This window comes from Strix aluco, chromosome 7 (assembly GCF_031877795.1).
Source record: "Strix aluco isolate bStrAlu1 chromosome 7, bStrAlu1.hap1, whole genome shotgun sequence".
NCBI classification, from domain to species: domain Eukaryota; kingdom Metazoa; phylum Chordata; class Aves; order Strigiformes; family Strigidae; genus Strix; species Strix aluco.
Window position 1 is genome coordinate 18230554 of NC_133937.1, and position 22015 is coordinate 18252568.

Here is a 22015-nt window from a genome sequence, read left to right on the forward strand (position 1 = left end):
AGTATAGACAGCATTAGTAAGAAGACAGGCTGAAAAAAAACCCAGGTATATTAACAACCAAGTCCTAGACAGACCCATGATATAGAAACAAAATGTGAACAGTACCAGCATGAAAGCATGATACAAACCGGGAGGTTTAAAATGAAATACTGTCTGTCCTGTTTGCTAATCTGCCCCAAATAAGGTAATAGTGACGTTAGCCTCAGCAGTCCCAGACCAGCAAGTACCGTGGGGAGCTGCCCTTGGAAACATTCATTAAACAGTTTGCTGCAGCTGTGAAACAGCCCTGTGAACAACTTCAGTCAAGACATTTGCAAGTACAATCTAAACAGCCTAGCCAGGGAAGCACAATGCCAGATAGGACTACCTAATCTACATCGCAGGCACTTACCTCTACCTTGATATGCCTATCTAGAGCCCAACAGTTTAACTTAGGCTTTAGCAGGCTGTCCTCAGGAGACTAAACTGTTGCAAGCCATAGGCTCAGAACAAGCAAGACAAAAGTAATTGATGTTCAAATAACTCTGAGGAACAAGCAAGCTGGTAGGATTATATAGACTTAAATTACACAGCAGTTAGTCCCACACCCCATATTACCAGGGGAAGAACAAAGCATTTCTGTATTTCCCAGCTCCAAATCTCATGGAGGGCCTAAACATATGAGCAGCAAGATAGTCTAAACAGATTACACATTTGCATGATCTAATTCAAGAAGAGGAAAAGTCATTTCTAGAAACTGCACCAAGTGTGTCAATCAATTGCCATCTTTTTTCTGCCACAGGTTTCAGAGATCTGAGGTACAAGCCCAACACTTCAATCCTCTCATATTTCCTATCAAAAGCAAAAGAACAAAAAAATAAAATCAAAACAGGGTGACCCAATTTAGGTACAAAGGGTATTAGGACAAAAAGGGCTAAACAAAATTGACTGCTTCTATTTGTCCACTAAAGAAATGAATTAACAAGAGAACAGACTGGTAGGGCTTAATCAAGAAGAGGATTTTCAGAAGGAAAAAGAAGAGGGAACTACTCAGGAAAGGTAACATAAGGATGAGAGCCTGCAATGAGTTAGGAATGAGGTAGCAAGTTTCCTTATGATTCACTGCAAAGAACAGCAAGAATGGGTGGAAGAGGGTTCTTCTTGGTGACTATTCAAACGCCAAGAGGATAGGTAATCAAGCAGGAGCATTTCAATTATGCATGAGCTCAAGTAGGAGATCTGAGCAAATTTGAACTGTGCCAAATAACTCAAATGTGAACGCACATAGCACAACTTCATACTTTATTAAAAGCCAAAACCTTTTATGGTTTTTCTATGTGGTCTGATTGATGTTTGTGTTTATTTTAAGCCTCATTCCCAGCTTCCTACAGTTTTTGATTTGCCTTCATCTCCTATATTTAGCTACTTCATATTGTAAACTGTACAAAACAGAAACTGCATCCATTTTAGTGTCCCTGATGTACCTTACGTAGATAGGGCATTTTATTAATGTTACACAACAGTTCACAGAAAGCTAATCCTGTTGATCTGTAATTGTATTGAAAATACCATCCTGTTTTCGTTTGTTCTGAAAAACCTCTTTCTGAGCATTTATAACACATTAAACTAATTCAGTACATTTTATACATCGCACTTTGTAGACTTGTACAAGCCAAATTATTACAATGTCAACCACAGTAACTCAACATGAGCCCTCAGTATCTCCACTGCTATTCAACCAGTGCTAAATAAAGATGGCAGTGATTCACTAAGGCACAATATGGTTTAGAAACCTGCAAAAGCCTCACAATTTTTCCTAAGACAATTGAAAACACTGACTGAAAAATCATACACCGGTGACACAGTTTACCAATACACTGCAGAGAATAAACTCCCTAAGAGCATAAAAAGCAAGAAGTGCTTCGTCTTGAACTAGACAACAGTGAATGATTGGGCTAAACAGAAACCTATTAAACTGAGGAATAGTTAAATTTAGAAAGCATTAAAATTTATTGGTAGCTGGTGTTATCATTCAAAGAAATGTTCTCCACTGGGACACTGAAATGCAGAATTACACTTACATGTAAAAGAGAACTCTCAGAAACCAAATTATTCAAACTACATGATGTTGCTAAAAGTGAGCAGCAATAGTAATTAAAGTTTAAAGTAATTATAGCGCTCTTGAACCTTACATAGCACATAGTCCAGAAGGACCAATGGTTGAACAGGTAATGAGATAATCATAAAACCACAAGAAATCTAGAGGAAGAAGCCCTTGAGTGTGCTTGAATATCACAGAAATAAGAGAGAGACTGGATCTGATTCTGGTGCTCACCTCTGTGGACTAATAGTTGGGTCAAGGACAGCCAGCCTCCAAAGAACCACCATCTCATCACACATACTTGCACAAGCGTGAGCAGCTACTTCTGACTGGCCATTGCTGCGTCCTGTGTGCCCGCTAGCACTGCTGTGTGATGCAGATGTTCGCACACTGTACCACCAGCCAGTTATCTGCAGAAGAAAATGTTCACTGGAGCTGCGTTGTGGTCAACATCTCATCCCTGCTCCCACTTAACCTCATAACCACAAGGAAACAGGATCTGTAGCTAATACCATGTTTTCATTTGACTCCAAAATAACTACAAGCATTAAAGCAGTATTGGTCTGTGAGAACTAAGGGCCTCTCAAAATTTCTCTGGTTAGCAAGCATATGCCCACAGAACAAAACACTTACAGGAGGTTCTCTTACTAGAAGCCTTCACACTTGGAGGGAAAAAGTGAACAAATGTGATAAATTAAGTATTTTGTTTCCCTTGCTCAAAGTTGAGGTGCGTGATAGAGTTATAAGGAAACTTATTACTGCAATTTACAGAGTGAGATCAGCATCCTCAACTGTCAAAGGAAACCTTTTTCATAATATTATTTTTCAAATATGAGAAAATTTATTTCTTAAACCCATCAAAATATATCTTCTACAAAAATAACAAAAGAATCTGAGATTCTAGCACTCAACACATATCTTTAGATTTTATAAAAATGACAGGTCATATGTGATGTACTTTGTTTAGAAAAAAAGCATTAAAATAAATCACCTTGACTGGGCAGAAATCAAATCAAACATGCTGAAAAGAAGACATCATCAGACTCCATATATTCATGTTAAAAGGACTGAGGTATTTTGGGGATATAGTGTTACCGGGACATCACTAAATCAGCTGTAACATCATTTTAGCATGGAGAAGCATACGCCCATAATGCATACAGACTGTTAAAAATTTATTCAGCCATGGACTTTACAGGTACATGGCACCAGTCATTGGTTCCCCAGAATTTCTACCCCCCCCCAGTAAAGAGATTTGAATACCTGCTCATAGTTGAGACACTGGTCAGTCAGAATCTCCAGCAAAGGAGCTGCATTGCTATCCCGTCTCTTAAACATCTCCCGCACAATGGAAAGCAGGTTCCAGATTCCTTCAGGCTCTCTTCCTCGCAGGGGACGCAGGAGACAGGCCCACTCAGCCGCAGCTGGTGGCTCCGTGGAAGAAAGATACATTGAATTCACATCACTGTAGACAAAACAGAAGAGCAGGGATGAGAAAAAATTAAATCAAGTACAGCCGTACAAAATCCTGAGTCTATTCTACATCCAGAAGTATATTTGCACCTTAAATCGGGCAGACATGCATAACCTAAAAGAGAGGATGCATAATGAGACTGAGAACACCACACAGCAAGCTACTGTGCAAATACAGTGTGCTCTACTGAAATAACATCGGACAAGCTATGTAAAAATACAGTCCAGAAGAGTGACCATGAAACTAAGCATCCTTCAGTCCACGGCGTCACATAAGGGAACAGGCTATACAGTGAATGAGCTTATAGATTACATGAATATCACATTTCCCCTTCAGTGGGAAACAGTTTACCTGAAAACAACAGGAGAGGGTCCACAGAATTTATGAAGGGTTTTCTTTATATTGTCACTCAGCGTAGATTCATCTAAGTACCAGGTGCTTTGATCTGATGCAGAGGGTCCAGCAGTGGGATCTTGACAAAAAAGTAACACATATACAGTCTGCAGGCTTTGAAAATATTTTCCTCTGTGTGCCCAACCGCAGAGATTATAGGGAGTACACAAGCAGCATTACTCAGTTTATTTCACCTGTTGCAGAACTCACTGTTCAGAACTATCTTAAAATGCTATCATAACATTATCTTAACCATTGACAACACTAAATTGGGAGACATGGCTGGCATGCTGAATGGTAGCACTACAACAGCAGGGCCAGGAGAAATTCAAGGACTGTGCCAACAGAAACCTCATGAAGTTCATTGAGGAAAAACGTACACTTCTGTACCTGCGACAGAAAACCCCATGCATCAGTACAGACTGAAAACCAAATGGCTGAGTAGCTGATTGAGTTTGGTGATTATGGTGGATGTAAAGCTTAACAGAAATCAATGGCAAACTTTCACTGAAAACACAAAACAAAAAAACCAACCTGCAAACTGGACTACATGAAGAAAAACACAGCTAGCAGATGTAAGGAACTTATTTTATTCCACTCTACCTGGCACTGGGAAAGTTACACCTGGCATACTGTATCCAGCTTTGGGTCCCCCAATCCAGAAATGATACTGCGAGACCAGAGAGGATATAGTGGAGGGGTATCAAGATATTTGGGGGCACAAAGCATGTGACCTGAGGTGAGATTGAGGAAGATGGGCTAATTTCATCTAAAAAGGAGAGGGTGAGGGGTGATCATTAACAGCCTATGACGACTTGGAATCACAAACACAACGCAGACAAACTCTTCTTGGTAGTAGAAGATGATAAAAAAAGGGTAACTCATACTGGACGTTAGGAAAACAATTCTTAACCAAAAGGGTAATGCAGCACTAAAATAGGAATAGTTTGTAACGTCTGACTTGGCTAAGCTAGCCCAAGCCACAGCTAACCCAATCCAGTGTTGCACACAGTCCTGTTTCAAGTAGGAGGTTGGAGACTTCCCCTCCAATCAATGTTTCCAGAAGTCTGTAATAAATACCAACTTAAAAAGAAAAATCTTTTGCTAGAAAGGTGTATTGCTTGATTCTCCCTCCTCTGCATACACTCTGAGGGGTCCATTACACCAGCAATTGCCTGTTGCTGTGCCACATATACATGCAAGTGCCTGTACTTATCCCTTTTCCTTGACCTCCACTCTGCAATCCCAGTTACATGGTAACAGACCAGTTCCGAAACTCAAAGCAATGGGAATATATCCACTTCCTATCTGTGACACAGATTACTGAAATAAGATATATCAAGGTTACCTGGGGCTCCACACACTGTGTTGATGGCAGTAGACTGAGAAGATAACAGCTCATCCAGCAAGCGCTGAGCTGTTGGAAGAATCTGAAAACATGAAGCCAACTTTCAATATACACAGTATTTGTTATCCTGATATACCCAGCCAAAGATCTGCCTGGATTTTCAGGACTGAAGCACTCTCATAATTTCAGAAGTATCAAATACACACAGTCATGTTTTCAGAAAGGACGATAGAGGGTGCTAAAGATTATACAATAGCATGTCAGCCGTTACACTTTTTCCTCTCCTTTCTGAAAGCAAACCTATATGCAAGGCTTACTTCCTACATTCACACCCTAAGAAGTAAACAAAGGAATCATGGGTTATTAGTTTCTTTCTTATTTCTTGAGGAGTAGGAGCTAATTTTGAGAGATATGGAAGTGCCTGCAGTCAAGGTCATCATTTTCTTGCACTTTGAATGTTCTTTATTTCTTGTTCCTAAATCATTTCTCTAAAACCCAAGCTAATGAGAACAGAGGAGCAAACTATAAATTACATCTATGCATAACTTTTGGGGCAGACTTTAGCTTATTTATGATCCTGTCAGCAAAGGGACCATCTATATATTAACTCAGACTCAATAGTAAACTAACACAATTTCAGCACTAAACTAATCGTGGCTTCTGGACAGTTCAGAGCATAAACAGAGAAGGCTCACACCTGACTGCAAAATCCTAAGTAGATATACCCTTAATATGCTCTTTTTGAAAGAAAAATACACAGTAGAAAGTCTGGGCTGAAACTGTAGATCCATTTAGCCTTTAGTATGCACACTTACAATAGGTTAGGCATATAGTTAATATTTAAATGATTTGCAACAGAATATCTGATATCTCCCCACCTCTCTTCACACAATTTACTGTAAAGCAAGGCACATTCAACACACCTATATTTGCAAATAATACCGATCTATCTCAAACAGGTAGAAGAAAAACAATGCTTCAGAGGCATATTTTGCATTTCACCTGAAGAAACAAACTCAGCATTAAGCTATTCTTGTACCTTTTTCCACTACTACCGATTTTAAGTCACCCCAAAGCAGGAAAGTCACAGGTCTAGGCAATGTCACACCTTAAGGTTGAAGTATCAGGGACCTGCAGTGACTCTCCTTCAGGCATTTTTGCCAAAATATTCATATTTAATTGGAATAGGAATACTGGCTTCATGAAGGGAAACAGCTCTTGGGAGAAGCTCTGGGTAATAAATTCCAGCTGCTCAGAATCACTGACATTTTCACAGATATAGAAAACACTTTCTACAGAGATTTTGAAAAATATCTTATCTAGCCACATTCCTACAGACCACCATATCCCTTGACACTTGAAAGTAATTCAGCGTTATACTACTGTACCATAATTTCACAAGCTGGAAATACAGATAAAATAGAATCACGTGTACAGCCTACTCTGATTCTACATCATGAAGTCAAAATATGGGGTCCTAAGGTATCAGAGTATCTCTCTGCACTCAGAAATCTTGAAGACCAGAAATGAAACTGTTGGAAGAGCTTTGGGCATGCCTTGCCTTTTTCAAGGGAATTGCACAACACAGGTTAAGATGCATCCGCCAGTAAAACCCAAACTTTTCTGTTGGGCAGCATGCATCAGATTATCTGGCAAGATAGTAATAAATTAAATAATCCAGATGTTCCTGGGTGCGCAGCTAGTACACATGACCAAAGGAGAAAGAAACCCTGCAAAAGGAGCAGACACATAATATTTGACAGCAAACCACTCACATGCCATTCAGGAAACAACTACCACCACTGCTAGCCTTTCAAAACCCTCCTTTATTAAGCACCAGACTATGTGACATAAAGCTCCGAGTCCTTAAGGAAAGAACAAAAGTTTTGTCTGCTATGTAATGCAGCAAGAAGCACAAACTATTGGTGCTGAACTCTCAGCAACAAAAAAGCAGTATTTTTATATCACTTTCATATTATATGATTCCTCTGTTTCCTCTTGTAAGAAGATTAGTATTTCTGTAGGAAATTCAGAGGATGTTTTAGCAATAGTGGTTTGGTGTCCCAAGTACAGCACCATAATATGAATTTTAGGCACATGCTGAGAGCAATCTAACTCCTACTTAAGACATTATGCATGCACTACCAACATGTGACAGATACCCATGCAGGTCAGTTTTTCTCAACCTCCTTCGGTTGAATCAGCATAAAAAGGTTGCCAAGCCCTTATATTTTTAAAGCAAACGTTTCACAATCACTTAGGTATTCCTGTGTATTTTGTGCATTTTAGACAGATGATATAAATGACCTGACCTTGAACAACACAGATATTTAAGGAATATGACAGTAGATTTTGCCTTTGACTAACAAAATTTCATGTCTATTACTTTCCATAACCCAAATGATTCTTATGAATCCCCAAGAAGCTACACCAGGGGAAGTCAAAAGGTCACCAACAAGGAGTATTAGAAACTGTCCACCTAAGGCATACAACACATCCCCTGGGTAGTCTTTTCCAGTTAACTAATCAAACACACAAAAAGGAATCAACCTGATTTGTTCTGACCTAAGTTTTTCACCGCCATGTATTTATTTGATTGTGTTTGATCTTGCACAAGCTAAGCACATGTTCACGCTAATATGAATAGCCACCACTCTTCTTTCTCCTTTTAAGACACTTCTTATCTTTTATTTAGCAGTAGGCAATTGTCAAATAAGAGAATGGCAAACCTTAAAAGAGCAAGAAGTAAAAGTCTTCCCAGCAACTCACAATTGAATAGCATAACTGGTTATCTTGGAACAAAAGACATATAAATTGACCCAGAATAAAGATAACTGAATTTAACAAAAAGTCAGTCCTATTGATTGTCCCCATTTTACCTGTTGTGGAAGTTCGCTGATTAGGTACTGAGCAAATTTTTGCAACTGGTCTCTTTGTAGCCGAGACAAGGACTCAGAAACAGGTGCTCGTAAGCATACCGCAGATGCCTGAAGAAAGAAAAGGAGATATAAACTGCCATTAACAGGTCAGACTTAGTGAAGCCGTGTCTACTGCATGGATGAAGTGTCATGAACAGTAGCTATGCTGATGCATATCATGCTTGGTCTTGATGGACAAATTTTTTTTCTGTAATTATGTGGTGTGTTGCAGATAAGATGCAAATAAGCTGTCTAGGCTTTATAAAAACTGTTTTTAAGAGTTTCTTTTCAAGGAAACTGTTTTAACAGCTGTGCTTAAGATCTGTTGTTGCTAGCAATTGCACAAATACTGGCAGGGATTTCACAAACAAACCTCTAAAATAGGACATTATTCTTTAAGCGTCTGGCAAACCAACCAGCTCTGTGGGAGACTGTTTCACAGAATCACAACCACTTCATTTATCTCATTAGAGGTTTTTTTCTTCAATCTTAAAATCAGTGTCTTTCCATATCTTAGAACAACTAAAATGATAAAAAACCCACCACTAGTTTCTTAAACTTTTTCACTCTACAGAACCAAAAAATGCCCAAATGGCATCTGCCTAAAATTTAACCTAGAAACAGGCAAGAGCAGTTTGATAATAAAGATGCTTCTGATATTGATTTGTCCACATACAGCAATATTCCTTGGCTCATGACATGCTAGTGTCAGCAGTCAGTATATACAAATCTGAAAATCCTTTCACTATCATTTTTCAGGTAGAAGAAAGGATTGGAGGGAAAAATAACTGTTTTTATCTCATGCAGGGTCCAAACTTTGAGTGTAAATAATATAAATGAAAATTTATTTCCTACCCCCACTCTTCATACCCACCTTTTAAAACTGGAACTAATAATTCAAAGCAGAACCCATTTTTTTCCCAACTCGCCTGTCCTAAGTACAGAAAGTATACTGATATTCCAATGATTTCACAGGAGTATCAGTTTAAGCCTATTACAATTACCCATTGTGAAATATTAACAATCTTCAGCAGGTTATTAGCACTTATTTAAGAATCTGGAGTCGATCATAAGCATGTTAGCTACAAAATGTTCTGCGACAGCAGAAAATCTTTTGTTCCTTTCAATCATCCAAGCTTAATCCTTCCTTAAGATGTATTTCTCAGCTTCCCAAAGACTGAAGAAATTAATCTGTATGCAAGACTGAACCTTCAACTTCTGTATTTCATGTTGATTCTATGCATTTTCACCTGGAGTTGGGATAAGAAACACCTACTTTTCACTCTGTACAAGGCCACACAGAATACAAGCAGCCAAACAAAAACATAAATTTAACTGACTGTTTGAAATCTACAAGTCAAAATGATGCCCACCTGACTCAGTATGTGTTAAAATGAAATGGTGGACATAAAGGCCACCAGCGATCAAAATTACCTCTTCTGCACTCTGATCAAACAACCTAAAGAAAGAGCTTTCAAATCCCATATTTACAAAGACTTTTAATAAAAGACTAACTACTGGTGATCTTTCACTCCTTGCAGAACTAAAGAAAGAATGAATAATTCTAGCATTTAAATGAGAAAGGGGAAGGGGCCAAAAAGGACTCTGTATCTATCCTTAGCAATTTGCACATTATCAAAGGACATTCTGCAGTTTAGAGCCTCAGACAATTCACTCTGCAGACTACAACTGTGAGCGCACATTTGCACAATCTGTAACCAAAAGGAGTGCCAAGAACAATTTCCCTAAAGAGAGTGCGTATTGCATAAAACTGCAATGAGAAGAGACTCAGAGAAGATGCCTAGGGGAGAGCAGAAGTGTATTCAAAGGCCTACATTGTGTATCCGGAAGAGGCAGAGCGCCACGACGTGAGCACACCACTTGGCCCCAGCTCCACAGGTACAGCTGCATGATGTGATCCTGCATCGGTCAAACATCACTGCCACGTTGTACGCACCTTTGGGTGGCACCATCTGTGGGGGTACCACAGTGGCACTCAGATGGAAACCTGTTAAAATCGAGAAGTCCAAAGTCACTCTTCTGGTGCTTGGGAGACAGATTCAGCTAGCACAGAAATTTAGGTATGTGTCACTTAAACAGCAAAACATGTCTAGCAACAACATCCATATAGGGATGGACATGGATCTAGAGTCTCCAGCACTTGTTTCTTCCCAATCAGCTACAGCAGAATATTATCAGAGAGGCATAACATGTTATAAGAGGTTCTAAAATACTTTTAATACATTGATTTATTTATATATTTATTTATATTAATATCTAACAAAGACAAGCAGAACTGGATAAAGCCATCACTGAAAAGTGTGGGTTTTTGATCACAGGGTCAAAGCTAGACTATACATATTTTAGGCATAATTTCTATGATAATTAACTCACTTTGTGGCTTCAGAAGCTACCCATTTCTCATAAATTACATAGTTCCTTGCAATTTTGTGAATATCCCATCTTTATAAACCATGTACTCAGAAAACAAAAAAACCCCTTGCTTAAACCAAAATCAATGGAAAAGGGAAACTTCAGCAATAACACTTGAATGAATCCAGCCCCATTAATCTGTGATCAAACAAATAAATTATGAATCTCATCTCAGGCAGGATGACAAAGAACTTTAATGAGGCTTGGCTTCATGTAAACTCATGTACAATGCATACCAGTTATACTCATAATGCAGCTTCCTCTACACATAATGGTTATCCAGAGGCACACATATTACGAGCAGCAAAAGGCCATCAGGAGCATGAATCTTCTACCTGTCTTGAAGGTCCCTATCACCAGTTAATCATTCTCTTCAGTAATGAGTATCAGCTTCAGAACCTCTCTGCTAGTCTCAAATTCAGTTTTAATGAAGCATAGAAAGCACCAAGGGTATCCAAGCCATAACCAAAATTCAGTCCAACAGTCTACCTTAAGTGAAAAAAATATGGCTTGGGACAGATGATTGAAATAGTTTCTCTATCATCAGCACAGGGAAGTACATTATAAATCCATACGATTAAGTTTTTATTACAATATTGTGATACTATAATAATGATGGTGTTCAGGAGTGCACGTGACCTACTAAATCCCATTTAAAAGAATGTGCACTATTTCTTCCTCACAACATAATCTCCATGCCAATACAAACTTGCTTTTACCTTGCTTAACCTTTCTATTTCTCCTGTTCACCAGAATTCAAATCCTCTTCCTGATGTGGGTGATTATTTTGATTAGTACACATAATGCCACCCAAATTCTTCAGCCATTTTAGCAATTGGAACAGAATCAAAACAAAAGAAGGCATTCACACAAAATTACTGCACTGCTTATTACTAGCTACAGTTCTAATTTATGTTCCACACTTGGATAATACAACCCAAACAGTTCAGCTAGTCCTTCTGTTACACTAGAAGCATCTCAGACTAATGCCAAAATGCCCTAATTTTCACAAAAGCAAATTAAGCATTTCACAAATTGGAACTGCAGCAATTCTGTTTCACTGAGAAAAAGAAGTTTTTGAAAGGTGTTAGAGAAGAATGGGTTGCAGCTATACACTCTTATCATACTCCTACCATAAAATTTTTCTTTGTATATGAAGACAGTTAACTGATTAACTGCAAAGAGGGAAGAACAGTTATAAAAAAAGACAAAGAAAATTTAAGGGCTTCAGCATGACATATCACAAGCTTTGACTCAAACTGTAGCTTGAACAGGGTCTGACACTGACACTGCTAAGTCTAGCAGCTCTGTCCAATTCTTTTGCACCTTGCTGTACTGAACAACTGTTTGTGAGATGGCACAGGAAACCATACCAGGAAAAAACTCTGGATTGAATTAATGGTTACTTTTACCAGGAAAAATACCACAGTTCAGTTCACTGCACAGCTTACAAAAGTCTGAGCCTGCAGGGACTGAAAACGTAACTATGAGGGGGACCGTTCTGGACTTAGCCCAACACTACCGTTTAAAGAAATGGTCATCAAATTGTACTTGTTCACAGTCAAAGTGCAACTATTGTCTTCTCCTGCAGACCACAGCTCTCCTGCTTAAATGTGAAGACAAGAATCACATCTATTGCACACCTGAGTGACCTGCCCACCTTGTGGAGACCACAAGAACATTCTTCCCTCCCATCCACCCCCTGCTCCCAATACCTGATAACAGCTTATCTACTCCACGCATAACAATACATTACAAAAATATGTCTGCACATACCAGCAGCATTCATTCTGCAACTGTGTGTAGCCCACCAGAAAAACACTAAGATCTATACCCTAATTCTTGGGAAGCTTCACTCCCAGGAGACCTTGAGAATGTGCTGCAGGCCAAAGGAATTGCTCTGTCAGTAGTCTCACCCCCCTGGCTGACATTTTTCTTAAATGCATCGTGGGTGCAGGGCAAGCTTAGTGCTTCTGTGAAAGCACTTAGGCTTTCTACACAGAAAGTGCATCTTACACTTCTTATGAGCACCAGATTTACTACTCATGCACAGAACAAATACATCAAGCAGTCAGCACCAATGCTTCAGAGGATTTATCAGGTACATGCACTGAACAACATGCTCGCTATGCACAGAGAGTACCAGGAGTGATCTACTGCACCCATGAAGAAGGTTTTATCACACAGTGAAGAAGGGGTAACAGCACACTGTCCTCTCTGATACTCAATTGAGACACATGGTTTGATCAAATGTAAAAGCTGGAAATAATCAACTGCTGCCTAGACTAGGTCCTACAAAATAGAGAGGTCTTCTTTTTTAGTCCATAACATATCCTTCTCACTGCTCTACCCTTGAAACTTAATCTTTCTGGGAAAGTATCCAAAAGAAATGTATGCTTCCCGCTGGTTAAAATTCAGTTTTCAGAATTTTAGGATACCTACACCAATGTCTTTTGCATTTAATATTTATTTTATCATTTATTGTGAAATTTCAGGTCTGTTTATTCATTTTTCTGAAGTCCTATTAGTCCTCCTGATTTCAGGTGGAAATGCACAAATCTGAAATACCCCAAGCTACTCAGTAAGCAACTGGAATGAAAAGATTTAAGTGACCTAGGAGTTAACAACATCCTGCTATGAATACTTCTTGCAATGCATGTTCCAAGCTTTCTTCACTGATATTTGGTAGTTCTGATGCACCTATAATGACAGCAAACACACCTCAGCACAGAATTTAAGAACTTTTTCTCTGGCTTTCCCAGCACTAATAGAAATGGGAAAACAAGAGCTGAACAAAAGCTTTTAGACAGGAAGTAAAGCAACACAATTTTGGACATTTGTTTGTTTTAAACCAAGATAGGAGAATCTCTAAGAAGTGGAGACTCAGAGACACTATTCAAGGCGATGCAAAGTTAGGATCCAGACTGAGCCTGCTGCTGCCTTCCTCAATTGTTAAAAAGAAATTAAGACTACAATAGAAAAAAAGTCCCTGAAATCAGGAACTACAACACACTTATTTCACAGAATCATAGAGCAGTTTGGGTTGGAAGTGACCTTCAGAGGTCATCTTGTCCAACTGCCCAGCAATGAGCAGGGACATCTTCAACTAGATCAACTAGACCAGAGCCCTGTCCAACCTGACCTTGAACGTTTCCAGGGATGGGGCATCTACAACCTCTCTGGGTAACCTGTTCCAGTATTTCACTACCCTCATCATAACAAATTTCTTCCTCCTATGTAGTCTGAATCTACTGTCTTTAGTTTAAAACCCCTTGTCCTATCATAACAGGCCCTGCTAAAATGTTTGTCTCCATCTTTCTTATAAGCCCCCTTTAAGTACTGAAAGGCTGCAGTAAGGTCTCCCCAGAGCCTTCTCTTCCCCAAGTCAAATAACCCCAACTCTCTCGGCCTTTCTTCACAGGAGAGGTGTTCCATCCCTCTGATCATTTTTGTGGCCTCTGGACCCGCTCCAACAGGTCCATGTCTTTCCTGGGCTAAGGGCTCCAGAGCTGGACACAGGACTACAGGTGGGGTCTCACCAGAGCAGAGTAGAGGGGGAGAATCTCCTCCCTCGACCTGCTGGCCACACTTCTCTTGATGCAGCTCAGGATTCGGTTGGCCTTCTGGGCTGTGAGTGCACACTGTCAGCTCACGTCCAGCTTTTCATCCACCAGTACCTCCAAGTCCTCAGCAGAGCTGCTCTCAATCCCTTCATTCCCCAGCCTGCACCGATACTGGGGGTTGCCTTGACCCATGTACAGGACCTTGCACTTGGCCCCGTTGAACTTCATGAGGTTCACACGGGCCCACTTCTCAAACTTGTCCAGGTCCCCCTGAATGGCATCCCTTCCCTCACGTACGTCAACCGCACCACTCAGGTTGATGTTGTCTGCAAACTTGCTGAGGGTGCACTCAATCCCGCTGCCTATGTCACTGATGAAGATGTTAAACAGTACCGGTCCCAGTACAGACCCCTGAGGGACACCACTTGTCACTGATCTCCATCTGGACATTGAGCCGTTGACCACTACACTCTGGATGCGACCATCCAACCAATTCCTCATCCACCAAACAGTTCATCCATCAAACCCATCTCTCTCCAATTTAGAGAGAAGGATGTAGTGGGGGATTGTGTCAAAGGCCTCACAGAAGTCCAGATAGACGACATGATGTAGCCACTCCATCATAGAAGGCCACTAGGTTGGTCAGGCAGGACTTGCCCTTGATGAAGCCATGTTGGCTGTCTCAAATCACCTGTTCTCCATGTGCCTTAGCACAGCTTCCAGGAGGATCTGTTCCATGATCTTCCCAGGCACAGAGGTGAGGCTGACAGGTCGGTAGTTCCCAGGGGCCTTCTTTCTACCCTTTTTAAAAATGGGTGCAATGTTTCCCTTTTTTCAGTCACCAGGGACCTCACCTGACTGCCACAACTTTCCAAATATCATGGAGAGTGGCTTGGCAACTGCACCAGCCAATTCCCTCAGGACTCTGGGATGCATCCCATCAGGTCTTATAGACTTATGTATGTATGTATGGTCACAAACCTGGATCTTCTCTTATAGTAGGAGGAATTTTGCTCCTCCAGTCCCCATCTTGCAGTCCATCCACTCGAGAGGTGTGGGAAGAGAGACTGCCACAGAAGACTGAGGCAAAAATGTTGTTGAGTACCTCAGCCTTCTCCTTGTCCACCGTTACCAATTTGCCAGTCTTGTTCATTGCAGGGGTACACTTTCTTTGACCTTCCTTTTCTGGCTGACACACCTGTAGAAGCCCTTCTTATTATGCTTTGCATCCCCTGCCAAGTTCAGCTCCAGGTGCACCTTGGCCTTCCTGACCCCATTCCTACACAACCAGGCAGTGCCCCTATACTCTCCCCAGGATACCTGTTCCTGCTTTCACTGTCTTTGCATTTCCTTCTTGCCATTTAGTTTGACCAGCAGGTCTCAATTCATCCATGCCAGTCTCTTGCCTTCCTTTCCTGATTTCTTACACATGGGGATCAAGAGCTGTTGTGCTGTATGGAAAGAGTCCTTACAGATCTGCAAGCTATGTTCTGCTCCCTTGTCCCTGAGGCAGTTTACCAGGGGGTCCTACTAACTCCTTGAAGAGCTGGAATTTTGCTTCCCTAAAATTCAGGGTCCTGACTCTACTCTTCACCTGACCCATATCACTTAGGACTGTGAACTCCACCAGTGCATCATCACTGCAGCCCAGGCTGCCTTCAATCTTGACATCACTGATTAGCTCATTTGCACTGGTGACCAACAGGTTCAGTATTGCATCCCGTGTGGTTGGGCTGTCTATTACCTGGCTTAAGAAGTTATCCTCAATTTGAGAACAGCAATAAGGTCTTCAGTGCAAGGAGGTGGGTAATGACTGCTACAAGGGGAATGTGCAGGAGAAGGTCTACAAAAGCCAATTCTTTGTGTATATATAGCAGAACACAGTAAAAAAGTGGGGTTTTGGAATGTGGTGAAGAGGTGCTATTGTTCAGAAATTATGGATATGGATTTGCACGTGGGCAAGATGACTAAAATTACTCACGTTTAAAGAAACTCAATCTTATACTGCAAAGGGAAATGGGACAAAAAGAGCACAAAGCACATTTCAAGCTTTGTCGTATTGATCACAATATCACAATGCACTGCCCAATCCCCCGCCAAATCAAATCCCCTCTCAAGGGCCACTTAATTTCCTGCATTTCTTTTCCCATTTGTCAGTATATGAAATTCAAAACTGCAACCACACATCTTAAAATCATTTGGAGTAGACAACTGAAATTATATCCACCCCACCTCTACTGCCCAGCTTCTGGACTGCTACTCATGGAAAAAAAAAAAAATTAAAATCCCTCCATTAGATAAAGTTCCCCTACTAAGGAGGAAACAACATCACTGTTTAAACAAAGTTACTTCCTTCCCTTCCACACACATAATCCTTTGTCAAGAAGCCCAGTTGCTGTATGTGTACTTGAGAAGTTCCTCCCTTGTATCATTCACCACCTCCTCTTTTTCCCTACTCCTCTCCTCCTCCTCCTCCTCGCACAGGTTTTGCACTAATATTCCCAGCCTCTGTTCACTTACATTGCTTTACACCTCCTCGCCTTTTTAATTTACTACTGAAACAAGTTTTGACCACAGTCTTAGCACTATATATTCAATATTCTGCTCTTTCCCATTGTGAAAGTTCCAGGGATTACTGAATTTCAGCCAGTTGCATTTTAACTCATTTTGTCTCTCTTAAACATTTGCCTTCCTGAAGTTCAGCAGATGCCTTAGAGGCCTCTCAGCATTTCAGTCCTGACATCAGGAGCTTATGAATACACTCAAAAGTTAGTTTCATCCTATTTAGCTCAATTTCATTGATGTTCCAAAATTACTATCTGGTCTCACTGACAACTCAATATACCTTATGTATGAGGAAGTGCTTCACTTCCATTTCCAAGAATTCTTGCTATTGTTATTACAGTAGACAATGGACTAGGTAAATGCTTTACCCTATATTCAGGTAACAGTTCATCAGCCTCTTGCAATTTGTGTATCCCAATGACTATCTCCTCCTCTTTTTGTTCTCCCCGAATTTTTACAGTATGAGTCCCTTTTATTCCCTTTTTGAGGGTCCTTTACCTAAATTTATTCATTCCACTCATCACAGAGTTAAGTATTACTGGTACTAGCAACTAAGCAGGCTCATAGAAGTCTCTATCTCTCATCCCAGGAAAATACAGGAACTTCCCTCCTTAACATTATACAGCTTTTTATATTATTATTTTTCCCATTACAACAAGGCTCAGTTCCCACATGCCAATTCTAATTCTGAAGCTTATACTTGCAGAAAAAATGACAAATCTGCATTGGATTGACATGGCCCACCTTGACATGCCAGTGTCTCTATTTCATACAATGCCTCCCTGTCTTAACAGCTGTCACTGGAAAAGCCAGCTCAACATTCTTCTTAACTTCAAGAATTTAACGAAAAATCCAGAGTCCAATTCTTTGTTTAAGATAAGATTAGTTTCTGTAACCACAAAACATAAAAATAACAAGATAAGTGAGAAGTGATAAAACCCACTGTCCAGCAATCCTTCTGCCAAAATACTACATGACTAACTATACTATTAATACAGTTCTTTTGCTACGAGAATAATTAAACCTTGCAAACTTCCTCTCTGCCATACATGCACTTTAGGCAAGGTATTCACATGATCAGACCACTAGAAAACCAAGTTGTCTTTATCAATGAGGAATTTAAGCATTATGGAGGCAAAGGCATTCTAGACAGTTTTTTCCAAAATGCTGAGACAGATTAAGGATCTAATTTTCAGAACATTTCTGGCTTTTCACTCAGCTGATTGAGGCTGAAATAAACATAGCATTTAGCTCAAGGCATTAGAAAGAATAGATGTGGCCAGGAGTTTAGTCTAGGATGCCAGGAAAACTCATTTTGAGACACGGTCATACCTGAGCTGTCCCATTGCAGGCATGGTTTTGGGAATCTGAAATACCTAGAGACATGGAGCTGCAAAGTTCTTACCTATCTGGAGAGGGTCTTTGACAGCCCTCACCCGGAACAGCTGCTCCCCTCGCTGGAACTCATCTGCACTGCCATTTGCCAAACACGAATACAATCTGCAAGAGATACACATAGCATGTCAAGATCAGCCTGTTTTTGAGAACTTCACAGTATTATCCTCTTGCATTCTTCGTTGACATGGCTTTTGAAAAATCCTTACTATCTTCACCTTTAAGCTGAAGTCCGGCTCTTTTCTGCCATTTCTCCATTACAATTCAACCATAAAAATTGTTAGTCTTTTCCTAAATGGGTTTGTGTATAGCCATGGGTAGTTCTAGGAATTTCAACCTAAGGCTCTGAAATACGTTCATAGCCTAAAATTAAGCTTTTATATACAGTGTAATATCAATTCAAGGTCCAATGTTAGTATTCCACAGTAAAAACTCCTCGTACTCATGTGCTTATGTGAGGTTCTTTCACACCTGTGCTCATCAGTATAATGAACATGTACAACCAGCTGGCTTGCTCTATTTCCCCACAGGTGATCTTATGGATTACATCAGCACTTCTAACATTACCTCCCCCATCCGATACAAGAACATTAGATGAATGCATCTAAGAACTTTCAGGATGATTTTTTCTAGAAGAGTGTAATATCACTACTTTGCAACAAAATTCTGAATGCCCAGTTACATGGATAGGCCTCCTATAGAATAAAAGCTTCAGCAAAAATACTTCAGTAAAAGATCGAAAACCACAGTTTTTGACTACGTACTCACACAATATATGTGGAAATATAAGAAATACAGTCATCTCTCTGTATCCACTCTGATCACTGATGTAGTCAGCAAATTCTGATTCTCCTACTTACACCAACAAAAGGCTTGCACAGCATACCGACCCAGCCGTCCCTGGCAATTTCCAAACCCAGTTAAAGCTCTGACTCAAGCAACAGATTCAAACTGGCAAGAGTACTGCGTAAGACTAACATAGGGACAAAACTCTACAAACTAGTCACTGTCAGACAAATTAAAGGGTGCATTTATTCTGCTATCATTTACACACAGAACCTGCAAGTGTACATGCTTTTCCTGGGACATACGCAGGGCAGCTCACCCCAAAATAAAAACCCGTATTATAGCATATCCCACAGTAATCCATCCACGTATTACAAAATGCATATGAGAACAGCAGAAGCAGCAAATATATGGACATCAAATGGACAACCATTCTCCTCTAGGGAACAGAACTTTTCCTTAAGCATCAGTGAAACAGAACTAGTATTCATTACCTGATATCTTCCTCATTTTCTGGGAAACTCCAGAAGGCGATTCGAAGCTGCAGTTGCTCAGGCACTGGAGGATAAACTTTCTCCACCACCTCAAACGGAATGTGAAATGCAACCTGTTTTGCAGACAGTTCCACCAATGGGATCACCAGCCCATCTAGCAAAACAAGACACAAAATGCAATTAGCCATTCAGAGAACAAAACTCATGAGAGGTTAAAGAGATCAGAGCAGGCAGCTCTTCTACCTCCTCTCTTATCTCACCAAGTTCAAGGACCAATTTTGATAGACAGTAAAAGGCAGCACAGAAATTTTCTAAAGAATTGCCTGCCAACTTTATGTTTGTTTTCAGATGCCTAGGGCATGGGTACACATTCCTAAAGAAAAACAATCCTTTGTCAGGAGAGCTATATTAGCCTAGCAGACATCAGTGACTCAAACTTTGCCTCCTGACAAAACTGAAGCCATTTAGCAAGGCTTAAGGTAACCAAATATTTTTCCCACACTTCTGCTAGAACATGGCACCAACATCCTGTGAATGCTAGGTGATTACACAGAGAAGAAATATGACAGTGTATATGCACAAGACAGCAATGGAAAGGTTATCCAGGAACCTTAGTATTGACTTTTTTGGTAACATTCAGTATTCAGCTATTTACAAGATTTTAATTTCAAATAGTATTTGTTGTTTTATCCCCCTCAGCACCACCTTTCATATGATATCTGTCTCTATGTTTCAAGTTCTTTACAGAAGCAACTGGGAATTCATGTGCTTGTACAGTGCTGACTACACTGAGCCCAAGAGGATCTTAACTGAAGTCACCAAGAGTTTTATACAAATACATTTAACCACCACCTTTCTATCAAACTAGCTTCACTTTTTATGTGTTTAAGCACAGATGAGGATTTCTTATCATCAGGCTATGGGAGCCTTATGTTTATGCTTTGCTCTGAGCTAGATTACACGCTACACAAAATGCCAGACTTGTCTTATCTGCAAGCACCTCACTGCTTTATTGCGATCACTTCCTGATCCATCACTACAGCAGCCTTGGTTCTCCCATCTTCCAAACCCTGTTGCCAAGAGCCTAATTAATTCAGTTTCAGATATTCAATGTTATGTCTCTTCACCTCCCTAACCAGCTTCTAAAACACCACTGGAAGCCAGAATGTAAACCAATCTGGCCCTCAGCTTTCCTTCCCCACCGGCCTCCAGGCAACATATCAAAGGAAAACTTAAGCCCTGATGTCAGTAAGGCTTTCTCACCCTCTGCCTAGAGACACCCTCCAGTCCAAACAGCTGGGAAACAGATAGGAAAGGAGAGGGCTTTGAAAGCGCATGCACACAGCAAAGCAGCCAACATCTCCCCCAGTACTGAGCCGACCTGTCAAATTGAAGGATTACATAAATATGGAAAGAAAATATAGTTTTCAAACATCCACATTTATGGTTTTTTGATTGCAGTGAAATTAGGTTCATTAGGCAGCATTCCCTTCTCCCAGATAGTAATTTTTTTTACCATCAGGATTGTTTCTCTATCAACAGTGACTTTTACTCTATGTTATAGACAGAGCCTCTGTTTTACAGTGCCATAATCCCATCCACAAATGCGAACAGATTGTAAAATGAACAATGGAAAAGTAGAGCGTCCCTTTGATAAACAAGATTTTGGCAGAAAAGTAATCTCATTTCCACTTTCGACAATCAGAAAAGGTGTAAAGCTTTCATCAGGTCAGTAAAAAAAAATAAATTACTTTTTAATTACTAAGAAAAAATTACTGGTTTTAATTAGTGCAACACAGTCAATTTAAATATCATTGCTGCTACTACTGTAATAGTAGATACTACAGAAGGTCCAAACTGAGGCACTTGAATACTTGAAACTGCTCTGAGCAACAAAAGGAGAGGTATTTCTTGTGGTTTTAACTGCACTTTTTGTATAGAGGCACTTTATCCAAGTCTTTCATCACACAGTACTAGAAAAGACATAACACCTAAACAACCTCTACAAGGTACAAGACTCAAAAAAGACTTCAGTACCAGGTGAAACACCTGCACATTCTTCAAAGAGCTACAAGCCTGCAGCCTGGACAGTTTTCCTTTTCACAAGGATTTGGTGCTGGGTATGAAGGTTAGATTAGAAATGCTAAAGACAGACTAAGTTGACAAAAAAGCAGCAAAGGCAAATGCATTCTGCTTATTATTCTACCAGTACATCTTACTCTTCAAAATACTTTACTTACTGTTGCAATGGACTAGGACACACATACTATCAGTTACTAGTTCTCAATGGTACCAGCAGAGTAGCAATGGTGCCAGGAGCAGTAGAATGATCCTTGCAACTACCCTCCAATCTCTCCATTATACAGTGTAGCTGTTCTCTTTCAAGCTAAACTAAACTGGCTCAAGAAAAATACTTTGACAAGTGTTACTGAAATTACCTGTCCAGAGAAAACATTTCTTCCAAGTGGGAAGACAACACAAGCCCTCCTCATCTGCTGCAGTACAAATCAGCCAGCTTGATTTTAACAATTTTACACAGGCTGACTTTGCATTGAACTCATTAACT

General features: G+C 40.2%; 1 protein-coding gene across 5 annotated transcripts in view; it reads right to left on the reverse strand.

The window, feature by feature from the left end:
• ZSWIM8 (zinc finger SWIM-type containing 8) overlaps positions 1 to 22015 on the reverse strand; it is a 63501-nt gene that overhangs the window by 20287 nt on the left and 21199 nt on the right. For 4 of the 5 annotated variants that reach the window (XM_074830640.1, XM_074830638.1, XM_074830639.1 and 1 more), the window contains exons 2-9: positions 19450 to 19603; positions 18180 to 18274; positions 10049 to 10221; positions 8175 to 8282; positions 5296 to 5377; positions 3906 to 4026; positions 3344 to 3545; positions 2315 to 2490 (exon numbers count right to left, since the gene is read on the reverse strand). In XM_074830640.1, the coding sequence (XP_074686741.1) occupies positions 2315 to 2490; positions 3344 to 3545; positions 3906 to 4026; positions 5296 to 5377; positions 8175 to 8282; positions 10049 to 10221; positions 18180 to 18274; positions 19450 to 19603 (1111 nt within the window). Of the gene's footprint in view, positions 1 to 2314; positions 2491 to 3343; positions 3546 to 3905; positions 4027 to 5295; positions 5378 to 8174; positions 8283 to 10048; positions 10222 to 17518; positions 17604 to 18179; positions 18275 to 19449; positions 19604 to 22015 lie in introns of those variants that run through there. The other variant, XM_074830641.1, reaches the window with a different exon arrangement.